General features: G+C 37.2%; 1 protein-coding gene across 1 annotated transcript in view; it reads right to left on the reverse strand.

Moving 5' to 3' along the window:
- RALGAPA2 (Ral GTPase activating protein, alpha subunit 2 (catalytic)) overlaps window positions 1-14,086 on the reverse strand; it is a 144,126-nt gene that overhangs the window by 78,154 nt on the left and 51,886 nt on the right. The window contains exons 18-24 of the mRNA XM_009886048.1: window positions 11,869-12,006; window positions 11,255-11,352; window positions 9,274-9,364; window positions 8,933-9,109; window positions 6,562-6,755; window positions 6,070-6,168; window positions 5,653-5,808 (exon numbers count right to left, since the gene is read on the reverse strand). Coding sequence (XP_009884350.1) covers window positions 5,653-5,808; window positions 6,070-6,168; window positions 6,562-6,755; window positions 8,933-9,109; window positions 9,274-9,364; window positions 11,255-11,352; window positions 11,869-12,006 — 953 coding nt within the window. The remainder of the gene's footprint in view (window positions 1-5,652; window positions 5,809-6,069; window positions 6,169-6,561; window positions 6,756-8,932; window positions 9,110-9,273; window positions 9,365-11,254; window positions 11,353-11,868; window positions 12,007-14,086) is intronic.

A 14,086-nucleotide genomic window follows, 5' to 3' on the forward strand; every position in this document is an offset into this window, starting at 1 on the left:
ATGCATTATGGTTTCTAAATGCTGTACAACTAAGGGTCCTCATGTGCAACATTACCAGGCAGAAGTCTGGGCAGGAAGTACTTACTCCACAGCATACAAAAGCAAAGCTGCTCATTTATTGTACCTTTAGAAGACAACGCTCTACCCAGCTAATACATGTCCCAGTGAACAGCACTAATGGCTGAGCAGTCTAGAAGTTGTACGCTGCTCCTCACTGTTGAATAAGAACTTAACAGAAAGGTATAAAAGCTCACTCACAAGTACTTTTTTTAAAGAAAACTTCAGATCAAGGTTAATACAAATAGGTAATTAATATGACTTCTCTGGTTGCAACTCTACTAAAAAATGCTTCATGTTGTAAATTAGCCATTTCATACAAACAGCTATAGTCAGTGTTTCTATATAAGCTTACCACATAACTGGTGTAGCTTCCCTTCCATAATTAGCAACAGCATATTTTAAACAAATTAAGAGGCTTATAGATAAACATAATGTACATTAGTATACTGCCATCTTTATTTATAGAGTATTTCATCTAAGTCATTCTTTTAACTACTAAAAGGAATCGAGCTAAAAACATAGCTGTTAACTTCTCTGTCTACAGCTGGGCTGCATTCTGTGGGCAGCCCAGTCTGCATGTGCTGAAATTTAATCACCAAGGACATCTGTCAACTCATTGGGATTTCGGCTTTTTTTTTTTTTCCTTCCATATTTAAAGCTTGTTCTTCCCTTAACATCACTAAACTAAAAACACCCATCAGCACAGTCTCTTTCCTTGTCTTTTAGTTGTGCTTCCAACAGAGAATTTCTGAAGTCGTCTTTTTAGTATGTTCCTTAATATTTTTTTATATATAAGCACTCTATTCCAAAGATACTCTGGCAAGCCAGTATAACTGTACATTTATTACACTTATTTGTTCAAACACACTTCAAAAGTCAGGAAAATAACTAACCTGTTAGCTCACTTTTCAGAGAACCTCTGACTACTGGGCAAAACCACGGTGGCATGTGTTGTCAATAGGTTACACAAAGCATGTTAACTGATGCTAAAGCCCCAGGAGTGGGGTGAGACTTTTTATTAAAAAAAAAAAAAAAAAAAGACACCAAACAGCTGGGAGTTTGAAACTTCAAAAATACTGAAAACCTGCCTCTTCTTTTACAACATAACTACAGGGTAAGCACCTAACTCACACTGCATTCTCGAGTGCAAATTTAGACAGAAATAAGACAGTGACACAAAAATCCATAGAAGTTTTCAGAAACGAACACCAGTAATCTATAAGGATTATTTAAGTATAAAAAGTACCAGAACTGAGGAATCAGAATTATCTCAACAGTTGCTTTTCTGATAAGGGGGGTGAATAGTGTTAGTAGTATTTCGGAGTCGTGTTTTGTTCTTCAGCAAAACCAAGGAAGCTACGAAGTAAAGAGATGCTTATGTACCTTTTCAAGTTCATGAAGCAAAAATTACTGCTACAGTAATCAACCAGTAGCAATAATAATATACACTTTCTTTCCCGGCTCAGGTACTTGTAACATTTGTGCATTGCAATATTAGACTTTGGCTTAATTTAAAAAGGTATATTTATTGTCCAAATCAAGAGATTTGTATAGTTGCAATCATTGCAATAGGGGTAAGGAATTGGAGCTACCGTAGGTGAACTACCTCCACTAACCCACGGTGTGGTAGTTAATGTCCAAATTCACTTTCCTTTACACTGGATGTCAGGGAGGGGAGATGGTGAGCCTCAGTGAACTTGATTCATTAAAAACTGCAGGAAAAAAAATCCAGGCTCACTATAGCATCAGGAAAACTTCCACTGACTTGAGTGGTAGAGGTGGAGAATCATCATCCCACAGACGGTCACTTGCCCCTTGACCTCAGGCCCCTTTGCAAGCTGGAAGTAATTACACTACCAGACTGTGACTTACTCTGTTACTGCCGTTTATGCAATCACCTCTCCCACCTGAAAAGGTGATGCAATTGTTGCAGAGAATTGTTCACTTCTTCCTACAGAGATGTTTGTTGTTAGACACTTCCACATGGATAAATTAGATGCAGCTCATTACCTCACTATCTCCTTTCTCATCTGCTAAGCTAATTGCTACATCTTGAACTCGGAATACCATGGGAGCTTTCTATAAAATATAACCCTACATTGCTCTTTTATATACCCCATGAGACAAGTCTACAAAGTTAGGTTGCACTTGCCAGGAGTAATACTGTATTAATTTCTAACCATATTCAAAAATGTATTCTTTTGTTTTTCTATCAACACCAAAATCTACACAATACAGCAGAAATTTTGTATACTTATATCCTTAAGGGAGGAGTGGAAAGAGAAACATATTTCAAAAGAAACATTTCTGATGCTAACTACAATATTGATAATCACATTCTGGTCAAAGAGATTTCCGACTGCAATTTTTAAAAATTACATAGCCGCTTAAAAAGGTCTTCTTAACTAGCCAATGTGATTTCCTGGAGTTGGTCTACCTCTCCGTTGCTTTCCCCTATACGTGCACTGGTCATACATACAGAAGGAAAATTCCCCCATAAGAAACCACCCCTCTCCTTTCTCCTGTTAATGTTCCTTAAGAGTGAGAAATTTATGCTTGTGCTTAGCAAATAAAAACAACTTGTGCTAAAAAAAAAAAATCTGCACCAAAGTTGATTTTGGTATGCAACAACTTGAATACTAGAAACCTTGCTTTGGCAGGGTGGGATTCTGCAATGTTACGAAGAACTTAGGATCCATGTTCCAGTGATCCTTACACCCCATGATATCAACACCCTCTAAGAAGTTCATCCAGTAAGAGCATATACGAAAATCACTGAGAAGTACAAAAAACTAAACTCACTAAATCAATACTGGTACTGTGTCCCATTCATTGTACATCATCCTGTTTCTTACAGGAATCTGTGAGACCCTATGTAAGCAAAGAGCTTCGCAACTCACACTTTAAGTGTTGCTACTCTTTGCAGGTATCAGAGGAGGGACTTCTGCCTCATACAATAAACTCCTGCATTTGTAGTTACCCTCAGCATGCAAACTGTCCGAGTAGTCTCAACACCCATCAGGCACCTTGAAGCCAATCATACTGGAAATACAGAAATAGGTATAAGGATTATGCTTCATATCAACATGTTGCATGAGAATCCAAGCTTCAAAGCACCCTGAGTTAACACCTCAACCAGTTTTCTAGTAAAGGAAAGCAAAACTAGAAGGACAGTAACATAAGAAAAAACTTGTGGTCAAGTGTGCCACCAAGAGGCAAAAAAAGCAAAACTGAGCGAGGCAAGGAAGAACAAAAGAGCAGCATCAGCACGCAAAATATCTGGGAAATCCTGGAATGATGTGCAATGTGGGGTCTGCCTTCACTACGCAGTCTTCATTTCTTCATCTTCTTTAACTTCTGGATTGTAACTCTGCACAAGGACTGAAATCCAATGTGCACGGCAGAAAGAGGCTTAAAAATCTGTGGAACTATCATTAACACCAAAACGCAATAAACGGTAAAAATCAGCTCAACAACCAACTCCTCCAAATTTTTAAAAACTCCCAGTTTCTATACAGGAAACAGTTCTCCAGGAAGCGGTCAGATTTCAAAAAATAGAGCACCCCTTAGCTTCAAAAAAAGGAACTGACAACAGCTGAACACCTCTGAAAATCTGTCCATTTCATGGAAATGTGCAGATGAAAGCAACCCAAGTCTCAAAACTACTGATACTTTCTTCCCCTAAGGCCCTGTGTTGACAGTGCCTGCTACATAGATTTAAGGGTCTTTGTTTTTCCAAATATAAAAGTGATTATCTTTTTTTAAATCTAGTCTACATCAGGCTTTCAAGTTTCTTGAGTTGCATGTTTTATGTGAGAGGATTTAATGCTGCGTGGTTTTTCAAATTCAGGGGTCTGATCAGTGGGTCTTACCACACAGCCTTTTTTTTTGGTAGGGGAATTAATTTACTCTGTACACCAAGCAGTGTTAAACTGTCTGGAATCAGAATGGCACTGGTGAAATCAAAGAGTAACAAGATACTCCTTACTCTCATGTATCATATTAAGAGTGGCAAAAAGAGGAGTTCCCACTACACTTTTATTTTTCCTCATTTGTGCTTTATAAATGGCAGATGTTTATGCTTTTTTTCTAAGTTTCAACAGCAGCCAGAACTCTTAGGTTTTTCCAGAAGAAAATTCTTTCCTTTCTATTCTCCACCCCCACCCCCCCCCTTATCTACTTAAAAGGAAGATTTTAGATTTTTCCAAGCGCTTTAACTTTTCAGGAGGGGAACTGAGATTCAGAGGGCAAGAGCCTGGTAAAAATTCATTATTTCTCTCTTTCACCTCAGAAATAACCAAACCTGTGCAAGACTCTTCCTAAGGACTTACTAAAAGCACCAGAAATAACTCTCAGAAGCAGCAGAAATGACCACTGCAGGATCCACGAAGGGGTCTGTGTGCCCTCTGCTGGCACCCACAGCACAGCTCTAGCCATTGCTTTCATTAGACTCTTTCTTTTAAGGAAGAACACTCACTCCTACAGCTATAAAAACACGGAAATGTTTTTAGATATTCTCTATTTTGTCTAAAGACTATTTCTTACAGTTTTTATGAGTATTTAGCTGTTTCTGTGGCCCAATAATCTTCTTACATCCTGACAGATTAAGTCTTTTCCTCATTTCCTACTGAATACTTTATTAATTAGGCCAACCCAGGACACAGGGACCTAGAAAGAATGTTTATCCACAGAAACAGAATGTTTTGTAACCTCTTGGTTACAGTGATAAGATAACCTTCCGTCTCAGTTCTCCCTTCAGTCCCCTTTGCACCAGTTAAAAAGAGCTGCTATGACAGTTTTAAACATCCCCTGAAGGACTAATCTTGAAGGGGAAAAGTCTGGAGAGGACAACGTTAATTCTAATTTTAGACGATGTCCTTGCAAGCAATGGCACAAAGCATTTAAATGGGCGTGCTGAGAGCAGACACTGCTCATAAATTAACATAAAGATCATTGCAGCCTCTCCTTTACCAAGATTGTGTCTAGCGTTTTGCCTCATGATAGAAAGTAAAAACATATGTAACATGAGCTGGGAGTAGCGTGAACAACAGACCAACTCCAGCAGCTGCTCTGGAAGCACCTATTTCCCAGCATCACAGTTCGTACAGGAGCGTGGTACGGCCGCTGGACACATAAGGCTCCTGCTCTGGTAAAACCAGAGTTTAAACATACTGCTCAAACACAGAGTGTAGCTCAAGACTTAATAACAGCTGAGTGTTTTAACATTTTTAATGTGACCAGATTGACTCAGCTACTAACTGCGCAGTGCAGATGGACAGAAACTCATCACAGATTATTCCACAGAAATGTCAGGAAAACAAGAAAGAAACATCAACAAGCGTCTGTGATGCAGCTGTGACAATAAGTCACAAGTAAGTAGGCGTTAAAAAATTTATAACTGGGAGAGTAATGAGAAAGCTAGCACTGCGTAACCTAAAGAGAGGTACAGACTAGACTACACAGGATAATTTCATGCAAGAATTGCTGCAAAGCACTGCTTCCTTTCTGCTTCAGATCTTCAAATATGAAAATACAGATATTACCATCAGCACACGGTAACATATTAATTTTTTTGTCAAGTAAAGCTTGTACCTGGTCTTCACTTGTTAAGCCAAGGTGCATCACAAAATAAAAATGAACCAGGAAATCAGAATTTGGCAGAACATCTTGACGCCTAGTCATCATAGCACAGATCAGCCTGTATGCCTGAAGTTTGCCTTCCTTATATTCATTTGGCAGGGTGGTTGCCTGAAAAGAGCAAAAACCTTGCATTATTACTTTTTTCCTAGTAGCCAGTTAACACAAAACTGCGTCTTCAGTAGATTTTCCATAAAGCAAATCTGTTCTGTGTATTTATTTAAATAGAGTCAAGTCTAAATAGCCTTTGGAGGGTATTCGTCATCTTAGCCAGTGATTGTAAAAATTAATAATAGCGCAACTAAACATACACAAATTCAGTACAGATACAGAAGAAAACACTAATGTGTGAAAATTTTAGATATAACTTACCTTGAATAACCATGATGCAAATATTCTGAGAGGAGGAATTAAGACAGGAGGAGAGGGAGTAGATTGATTGTCCACACTTATAGCAAGGTTGTCCCGTATCTAATGTTTTTAAAAGAGGCAAGTTAATAAAACTGATAGCTTATTTTGCTAATGCTCTTTATTTCATATTATTACTTTTGCATTTTACTTGATTTACTTTAAATGCAATGAACCCTGTGCTATGGAGTTCCTAACTTAAGCCAAAACTACCAGGAAAGCTTGTTCTACAGTGCTTCCCTGTATATTACCATTTTAGGTCAAACCATGGGCTTTTACATCGAATATCAACGTTTGTAGTATTCTATTCTGTACCTCTATTTTCTTTCCTACTGTCTCCTCCTCCCATTTAAATTAACTAATCTAAATTCTCTTGCCATTGAACGGGAACATTCTCTATTGGAGATACCCACAAGAAAAATCATTATCATTAGATGCAAGCATCATATACAATACCTTTGCAAGTTTATACCACAACTCGTAAAGATACCCAAAAACTTTTGCATGGATTTTAGGTGACTGTATATTGTTCACATCTCCAAGAATTCCCAAGATCCTCCTCCATAACACAGCGGCAGAATCAGGATGCCAACCGATAAGGCTTCCACCAGCAATTATACTGCAGTCATCAGCAAGGAATTCACTACTGTCTGTAAATTTAAAAAAGTTCAGTTTCCATTAATTAGAAATGCAGTGTACAGTATAAATTTGGTCAGTAAAATAGGAACATTACTTCTTCTTACCATCTTCCATCTCAAAAGTATTCTCTCCCACTAAATCCTATCTCCCTTTTTCATTGCTCAAGCTAGCACATGATACAAAGAAAAAAAAATGGCAGAAAATGTAGGCTAAAGGGCTTCCACATAGAGATGACACAGCTATAGATCAGTTTTGTATCTGACAGCCTGCCCCCACTCCAGGGTTGGTTTTTTTTAGCAGGGAGGCAAATGCAGTTAAATGGAACATTCATGCACTCAGAGATTTATTCAGTCACTAACTGGCTTCTACAGGTAAGATTCCTATTGCTAAGAGTCCTTTCTATTTTTAAGATCACACAGTACGAAATGACCTGGAAATGGAACTGAACAAAGGAAATAAAGAGTATGCACTACTAGCGATGAAGAATATGCTCAGGCATTATCATTTTCTACAGAAGCAGCTCCTGAGACAGCAGTATGCAAACACAGAAGGAAAGTAGGGGTTTGTAAAGATTGTCAGGATAATGGAATTCATATGCTTAAACAGTAAAAGAAAAAATCCATATTGAAGTGCAAATTTTAACGACAAGAGCTGTTACATTATCTTCTATCAGACCAAGGAAAGCTGCATGGCAGCCTGTCTGCAGGCAGAATCAGACCTATGGCGCCATGCACTGCTCAGCAGCCAATGTTTCAAGGAAAGTTGCAGGAAACCCCTACACAGGCAGAGGGAAGTAACTTGTGTCCTCCCAGAACCCAAAGAAGGTTAGCGAAATAAAAGCCATCTTAGATGTTTTTATGTCTGCTTGAATTAATATTTTAAAAAGGTTTCGGGATTCTTTTTTGTTTTGCTTTTTGCTTTGTTTTATTTGTTGTAGCATTATGAATTCCCAAAGGGTTAAACCAGACGTTATTTATCAAGCACATTAGGATGATCTTCAACAGATCTATCATCGGAGAAATTGCATCTATGCTGTTCAATAGTGGCATCACAGTATTTTTTTGCCTTACACCATAAAGTTTTCCTCAGCAAAACAAAGTTTTGTGACTTGGGTGAGAACCAGAAATGCAGTAAGGGCACATTGGCCCTCTTGGGCAATTATACATTTGTTACCTCTTTTTTTTTTTTAGTCTATGCTACCTCTTTCAGGTTATTTTATGTAATTCACTCTCTTTGTACACACAAAGGAGCAATGTCTTGCATCATAGACAAAGAAAGCAATGAATTTATCAGACATAACAATCCTTACCATATACTGTATTACATGTTACCTTTTGTACAATGGCAGTCTGAACTGTTGAACTAGGTGTGCTGGTTCATTAAATTAGAGAGATTTCAAAGAAAGAGTGAATATGAAAAACATATCCTTGAAACTATATATCTGCTAACAAAACCAGCCTATAAGATAGTTTCATATGTTACTGCATGAAGTTATTGAAATAGTATCTCTAACTCACATTATTAGATAAGGAGGCACCTTTACAATTGCAAAGAATCAAAATATTTCAATAAATAATCATGAATGTTGTACACGTTAAAGATACTATAAATAAAATGAAAAGGTAAAGCACTTTTACTTCCAAATAAACTCTTCTGAGAATGCCGCTTATCACACCCTACTGGAGTGTAGGGTGTTGTGTACTTTGAAGTATAAGTAAGGAGGGTAACAGGATTAAGATGAGAGAAGTTATTGTGAATTAACCAATTATTTCTTATCAGTCAAAACGTACAGTAAGGAATTTCTTTTGACCATTCTGCTATGAAATAAACCCTATTAACTTAAAATAGAAATGAATTATTTCACCTGAACACTGCGGCAAACTAAGAGAGCCCAAGTGATCAGCTATCGCATCTCACCTGATTAGTAGTAATCTGACACAGTAAGCAACACAATTATTTTCAACTGTGTGACCATTTCCTGGACCACAACTGGCAACTATGTTAGCTTCAGCGTGATTATCCAAATTCCTTAAACTCTGGGTATTCAAATCTCATTTCTGAATGAACATTATGAACAAAACTTGGTGATACGTGCCAAATGAAACATACTTTTTATCAGGAAGCTGAACTGTATAAACCCCTGAGATAAAAATCTAAAATAGTGAATGCTTTTTCCGGACTACAGTACCTGTTAAATTTGCAGTATCTGAAGGACTAAGCTGAAGCCAGCGAGGTGCATCAGGATCCACGCAAACATCTGCTGATGCATTAACTTCATGGTCTTCTTCAGAACCTTGCCAGGGGATGAGTGCAATCTCTACTTCGTTATTATAGCCAATGGATGTGTCACTGCTAACGCTTTCACCTAAAGCAAGAAGGAGATTAATAAAGATCACTGACCCTGTTTTTAAAGACTATATTAGCAAACCATGATGAGAAAAGCATCTAATATATCTGTAACAAGACAAAATTTTGACACTGATTTCAATTGCTACACTTAAGAAAAATACTGTATTTCTTGGAACTCACTTTTTTCTCTCTCTCTATAATTTCCATGTGATTGTTGCAAATCTGCTTTCAAATCTAATTCAGCTGTACTACTGCTTCTTCGTACTAGTACCTTCAGAGAAAAAAAAAATAATCTCAGCTTATTATAGTTTTGAGAACTACATCACATTTTAGCAAATTCAAGATACACACACTGTTACTAGAAATTAATTACAACTTGGTCAAGATATTTTCAAGAATATTTAGAATACCCAAATATCTTTAAATGTCTTAAGGAAACTATCATGCTTTCAATTTCAGTTGTTATCCTCCCTTTCTTATACTCAGTTTTCGTATCAACAAGCAGAACTTTTTACTTTTGTTTTTCCACAAATCTGAAATCATTCAGTATTTTTTGAAGTATCAAAAAATCTTTCAGGAAGAAATCAGTAGTCATCTCTTATGTTGGGGCATTACTCTGTTGCAAAACAACCCATGCAAAGACACCTGATCCTTTGTTTACCACCTTCTTCAACAAATGGATTTATAACCTACTTGCTGAAAACCCTTCAGACAATTTTCTGTTTCTAGGCAATACTGCTCTGTCCCATAATTGATTTTCTTAATATCAGTCAGATCACCTTCAAATTCACATTTCTTGCAATTCCATGTCATCTATAATAGCAAAACTTAGTTACTACCAGAAAAAGAGTATCATGTTTTCCATTGCAAATATGCATCAAAAAGCCCCAACGCCTCACCCCTAGGAACACACTAGATCTAACTGCTGAAGGAATCTCTACTCTAAAATTCCTCAATTCAGTTAGCATTTCTGAAATTCCAGTTTAATATTTGCAATTATTAGTATTACTATTTTTAAATATTTAATTATTACTTTTTTAGTATTATATTATCTAATATTGTAGGGTTTCTCTCTCTCTTTTTTTTCTTTGAAAACCAGAGAGAATTAACAATTATTCCCAAGAAACATGTTTGCTTGTGCTGCCCGATAGACTGCAGAGCAGTCTTTTTCTTCCCTGGCAAATCTGGCTCCAAGTGATCAGTGATGACAATATTTCAGTGGGTTGTGATATGAAGTCAAACTGGCTCACATTAGAAAGTTATGCAGTGAATATGCAGGGTCAAACCCCACCCTTCACTTGCAAAAAGGGTGAAAGTGCAATACTGGTAACAGCCCAGCAGCATATGCTTGTAACACATGCCATTAAAACAGGTTAATTTTTAATTCACGCAACTACTGAGCTTACTTGTCTCCCTCTCCTCCACCATGCAAAGTGCACTAGGCTTTCCTTCCTTTTTGAGATACTTTGTTATTCCTGAAGCGATTAATGAAAGCACTCTGCAGAAAATGTCTGGTCTCTCCTTTCTAGAGCTAAGTGTTAATGGTACTTCAAGTCCAGACGTATAGGAAAGCCAAGGTCCAAAGATGAGATTCAGCTTGAAGTTCTCCATGCTATATTGCATTATACTTCCACAAAGATGATCAGCCTTGGTCATTTATTATTTCTACCGTTTATTCAAAAGTTGCATTAAAAATTTACAAAGCTTGCCTGTCCTAATGTTGACTTATACAAACATCTGCAGTACATAGCTGGTGATACAAATTGTGCTGAAGGAAGGCGTTTTCCCCAGCACTTTAAATCATCAAACATTTATTCCAGTGTACTGTAGCTCTATAAAATCCATGAATTATTTATATTTTAAAAGTTATGAACTTCTTGTTTACATTTAATATAAAAAAGCACAAAAGTCTTGTGTGAGACTAGAATATAGTGAATTACGTAGAACTGCATAAGCAACTGACAAAAATCAGGAGACACAGAATGACCATACCAAATAGCACAATGAACAGCTACAGCTCAAGTCCAGATTCCATACTAGAAATGTGACTAATGATTTTTCACACTTTCAGTTGCTAGAGTTTCTAAATACTAAAAGGCATCTGATTAGAAGGAAAACATTGTTAGAATCTTATCAATAAGCACTTTCTATTTCGCCTTACTTGCTCAGCTTCATGTTCCTTCTTTGTATATCCCTTATTTTCCTGAACTGATTTGGAGTCTGAAGAAGTTAAATTATGAGAACTCCCAGCCTTTTTACCTAGAAATTTTTGAAAGTAAACAAGAAATATAGATGCTTGTGGGACCAAAGTACAAATTATATGAGAATTTCAGTTATGTTTACAGGTAACTTCTTATATTTATAGCTAAATGAAGTAACACAACATACTAAAATGGAATACCTGATGATTTGAAAAATCCTTCATAAGCATAACATACATGATCAGAATAGAAGTAGAACTGTTAGCTTTAATACACAAAATTTAAATGCAAGCCAGATTAAAAAAAAAGTTTGAGAGTTACATACAAAATGCATACATTCAAAGGTTTCATTTTTAATGACCCTGCTTTATGAAAGGTCATGTCCCGCATGTCTGGTCTGTAACTTCTTAAAAACAGTTCTTTCCACAAGGTATCATCAATATATTTACTAAGAAAATGAGATAAAAAAACATTTTCGAACAGCGCTGGAAAGCAAAGTAGCACTTAGGAGGCTGAACAAGTCTCAACACTTTTTCTTCAGAAGTACAGTATCACTATATTTGATCAAAATTACCTTGAAAAAAATCAGATGGAAACTGATCCGTAATATCTGAAGTGCTGCTACTTCGAGTTAGCTGCTGCTCTTGGTCTACAAATAGGCCCGTAGCTTCTGTTCCTGTTGAATTTTCCAGCTGTTGAGATTCTTCAACTTCTGTTGATTTAATTAAAAGACCAAATATTTGCACAACCTCAGAATGTGAACTCCTTTCCCAAGAAAGCTATATGAAAAAGTGACCCATTCAAATATTTAAAATTCCCAAGTTACCAAGCTAGAATGTAACTCCTAGTTGCAGAAGTTAAGTTTTATAAAATATCCTTAGACAAATTGTAACATTTAGAGACAGAGGTATGAGCAGTGTAAGTGGTAAAAAGTCTAGAAAAAGGACAGAAATTACTCTGGGGGTCTAGAGTGCACAAGGAAGGGTGGGAGGATGTCACATGAACAAAGCTATGTTTTTCACTGCTAGAGACCTAAACCAGACCCTGTTCTTTCTGGAAACGGAAAGAATAGAGGAGAGGCAGCAAAACTATTATAAACGCAGAGTGCAGAAAAGATGATTGTGCTTACTGACTTTTCCTCTGTAAAGAGATGAGGGGGAGAATAAAAAAGGTGACAATTTGGAGTAAAAAAAGATCTCAGCTACGTATGATTCAGGCTTAGTTTGCGAGGACAAACCAAATCATGCAGCTTTTTTTGCTGTAAATGCAAATGAAAAATAAAAAGAGAAGATAAAGGCATGAAAATTCAAGTGAGAAAGTACATTGACTTACTGGGGAAGGAGCAACAGGAACTCCTGAGATTAGCTAGCAACACAATGCTTTTAGAAATGCATTCCTCTTAGCATTGGTGGCGGGGGAATGAGGGAGGAAAGACAGTTAACACTTTGGATGAAGTATGTTCAGTAGTGGTGCTCTTAGTTACGGCCGTGACACTGGTTAATGCCATCTACCATACTGAAACTAATTACGAACCCTTTCCCCAGAAAGCAGTCAAAGAGGTGGCCCACACACCCCAGCAAATCTGACCCAACAAAAGCACCAGCAGACTGTTCAAGGTGTTCAATCTGCAAGTGAATGCTATTTTCTTTTTTAAAAAATTATGAAAAATGCTGCTGTAGTAACTCTTATGAGAACCCTTCATTTTCTTTTTTTCAATAAAGAACATGGGCTGAATTACTAAGTCTTCTAGATTTCTTTCAGCATATTGTTCCATAACACGCACATTAAATCAGATTGACCTTTCCACCACTTGTCTATTCTCCCCCTCTTCTCTCCTTTCCTCTGCTCTGCTTTCTGTCTGCTTCATAGGCACTGGCATTGGGGCTACACTTATTGAGAACCGAGCAAGAAGTACAGCCCCTCGGGATACGAAATTACAGACCAATATGCACAGATTGCAGCAGCAGCCTGCAGGAGGACAACAGTATGCTTAGTTCATTCAATCTATACTACAGAAGTGAGTTTAAATACTACTTAAATACTTAATAAACATTGTGGGTATTTCAGAAAATTACCTCACAAATACTCATGTACAAAAACTAACTGTTCTGGTATTTACTGACCTCAAAGTATCACTGTTGACTTTAAATGTCTTACAGAAAGCAATAAAATGAAATAATAAATTAAATTCACTAGCTAGACAATTTCACTATTGCAACTGAAGATAACTTGAAATGAAAAAACCACTAAAGATATTTCACAGAATAGGAATCCCTAGAGAGCCACAATGCACCACATACAAAACTTTTCTTTCATTGCAACAGCAGCTAAGGACTGTGGTAAAGGCTCAAGAGTCTGAAATCCCTCTCAGGAAGGGAAATGTGGGAGATGACAGAAAGTCGTATTTTCAGAGACTTACTAGCTGGAAACAGAAACAAAAGAAAGTCTGCTAACATGACAGAGAAATTTCACTGCTTCCACCAACGCATCTTGGCTAGGTGATAGGATGAATGCCTAACAACAAACTAGCTTTGTATTCTCAGGCCATTACACCTGCTTTTCACATCTATGTCTGGGCACCTGCACAGAAGTCAGTTCAGAAGTTCTGTGCCTAGGGGTTGTTTGAGCTTTATTTATCGCAACAGCAAGTTCCACAGGATGAGACTGTATCAAAAGCAGGAAAAAAAGTTTACTACACTCGGAGCAGAAATACGCCCACGTCAGTCTAAATAACCACTCAAATGCCCAAATCTGGATTGCTGCCTTTAGTTTTCGCATTCCAATCCTTAGTC

This window comes from Charadrius vociferus, unplaced genomic scaffold (assembly GCF_000708025.1).
Source record: "Charadrius vociferus isolate BGI_N301 unplaced genomic scaffold, ASM70802v2 scaffold455, whole genome shotgun sequence".
NCBI lineage: Eukaryota > Metazoa > Chordata > Aves > Charadriiformes > Charadriidae > Charadrius > Charadrius vociferus.